Consider the following 2,500-nt stretch of genomic DNA (forward strand, 5'->3'; position numbering starts at 1 on the left):
TTTAGGCTTGGGTAAATTTATATATTAATATGTTGTGTGTAAATACTTTGGATAGTGTGAATAAAGAACTGAGTATGTATCACTGCATTGGTACACAAGAAAGATAAGATTAACGGTATTTTACAAGCGACTGCCATCTAAATATAAAGAAACGCTTACAAACAAAGTTTCAGTAAGCATTTTAACCTAAAGCTTATGTACTCACCTCGACGAAAGTGTTAGATTTATGTCGGCGCTCATGATGGAGATGGAAATAGAAAGTTTTTACTGAAAACATGAAAAGCGCGCCATGCTCCTTTTCGGTAATATCCGGAAACTTCTAATTGCAAAATTATAATTATACACAGGCAACCCAACAATTTCAGATCACTTCCAACAGAACGTGCCGAGAAATTAGTTGTAGCATACGAAACATCAAGTCGCGATTTTCGTTTTATTTCTAATTGAGCTTTTATGACTGACGAACAACAGTTTATATGACATTGTTTGTCTTTCATTAAGAAGGACAGCACTTACCCTCTGCTGACAAATGTTTCTTGAATTTAGTTGATGGCGGCTGGAGTGATTGGGGTAACTGGAGTCTTTGTACAAGGGTCTTTGATGGCATACAGATGCGGACAAGGGAATGTGTGAATCCAAAGCCACAATTTGGTGGGATACCATGCAAAGGATCTTCTATAGTTATGAGAGGGTGCACAAACACGTCAAGTTGTCTGCAAGGTATGTTACCAAAATCAACGCTGTTTGAGTTTCAATTGTTTGCAAAGCAGCTCCTCAAATACTGGTTAACACCTTCTTACTTGTCAGCTTGTCCTTTTGTAACTTACAGAATGTTCATTCTCCCTTTGTCGCTTTTTTTGCGAGCTTCTTTCAAACAAATTCTGCTGAACTGTCCAGCATCCTGGCATTTGATACATTTCATTTCTTCAGTTGATCTGATGGAGAAAGCTAGGCGATCCTCATACCTGTTGCACATGTCCTATTGGATATAAGAAATAGGTGGCCAGTCAACACTGCCTTTCAAAAAAAGGATACAAGGAGGTGTCATCATATCTCCATTAATTTACCGGGGTCATCACAATTACATTTAATATTAGTCAATTATAACCCAGCTAACAATTGCGGAATTTCCAGTAATTCACTAGCCCTGCAATTTCCTTTATTAGAATATCCCGTACGTTTTCAAACAGAGGGCAGTCCATCTACTGGAGTGATGCAAATTCACAAGAACAACACCTGGAAAGCGCTTTGTACCGCACATTGGAATAATACTGAAGCAATTCTTGCCTGCCAAGTAAATGGCTATAACAACAGTAACGACAATTTTACAGGCAATTGGAAAAGAGGAAATACAAGCTTGGTGAACATCACTTCTCATTCCTGTTCATCAATCATTCAAAGTTGTGGGTTTACTAACACGCAAATCCAGTGTTCAGGTACAATAGTATGAACAAAGAAAACCTCAGTCTTATCCGTATACCATCGCAGAGTTTTAACACAGCAAGTCAACTAGAAACCCTATTTGTTAGTTTATAATAACCTGTGGCTCGCTGTATAAGAAATGACTCACTGCTGGTAAAAAAAAAGGCAAGGCACTAATTATTGGAAGCACGGCCACTAAGGTGCAGTTGGGCTGAACGAGAAAAATGTCACACTTAGCTCTGCTGCAGAGCAGGACTTATTTAAGTCCAGCGCCCAAATCTCTAGACCACATGTCACCGTCTTTGGGACTGATGTTTCTGAAACCGCTAACTTATTATATTGTACCCTGTTTTTTTAAAGAAATGATGGCCCAACTGGAACGGTCTCAGTGAGTGGGCCTCCTCTTAAAACATTATCCTTGTTACATTATTAAATTAAGGATTTTAGCATCGCCTATCCTGTTCAAAGTTTTAGCCGAATTGAGATAAACTTGAGATATTGAGGAATGGACAATGAACAGAAAACAATGGTTTGTTGCAAAAAAGAAACGTGGAGGACAATTAGAACCAAGCATTGCTTTCACTGGTGTGTCATTCTTTCAGTTCCTGTGCGCCTAAGTGGGGCGAAAGCTAAGTATGGTGGAAGAGTAGAAGTGTTTTATCGCAGAAGGTGGGGCAAAATCTGTCGCACTAAATGGGATATCAATGATGTCAAAGTTGTTTGTAAACAACTCGGCTTTAGAGGTGCCCTGGCCGAATTCATGACGGGAATGAATACCACTGATGAGGACATACCCATTGTAATGTCAGATATAGCTTGCACTGGAGAGGAATCCGTTTTAGCCCAATGTAATCGTTTAGGTGGAGAGCACAAGTGTCCGGAAGACATTGGGGCTCAGGCTCTGTGTATACCAAGTAAGTAGCTTTATAGTCACTTTCCTTCGGGACTGACAAACAGAAGGTTGTGACTAGAGACAGTTTTTTTTAACTTGATCACCCTCATCAGTATAATTATTGTTTAACATTTGTGGGGAAAGCTAAATATTATGTACTGTCAATTCCAAACAAACTTCAGTTTC

At 39.2% G+C, this 2,500-nt stretch overlaps 1 protein-coding gene across 1 annotated transcript in view; it reads left to right on the top strand.

Annotated features, from left to right (window-relative positions):
* Positions 1 to 2,500, top strand: part of LOC137989093 (hemicentin-1-like) — a 68,225-nt gene that overhangs the window by 14,743 nt on the left and 50,982 nt on the right. The window contains exons 3-5 of the mRNA XM_068834980.1: positions 547 to 720; positions 1,167 to 1,436; positions 2,025 to 2,336. Of these exons, the coding sequence (XP_068691081.1) occupies positions 547 to 720; positions 1,167 to 1,436; positions 2,025 to 2,336 (756 nt within the window). The remainder of the gene's footprint in view (positions 1 to 546; positions 721 to 1,166; positions 1,437 to 2,024; positions 2,337 to 2,500) is intronic.

The sequence above is a fragment of the Montipora foliosa genome, unplaced genomic scaffold (genome assembly GCF_036669935.1).
Source record: "Montipora foliosa isolate CH-2021 unplaced genomic scaffold, ASM3666993v2 scaffold_439, whole genome shotgun sequence".
Taxonomy (NCBI): Eukaryota; Metazoa; Cnidaria; class Anthozoa; order Scleractinia; family Acroporidae; genus Montipora; species Montipora foliosa.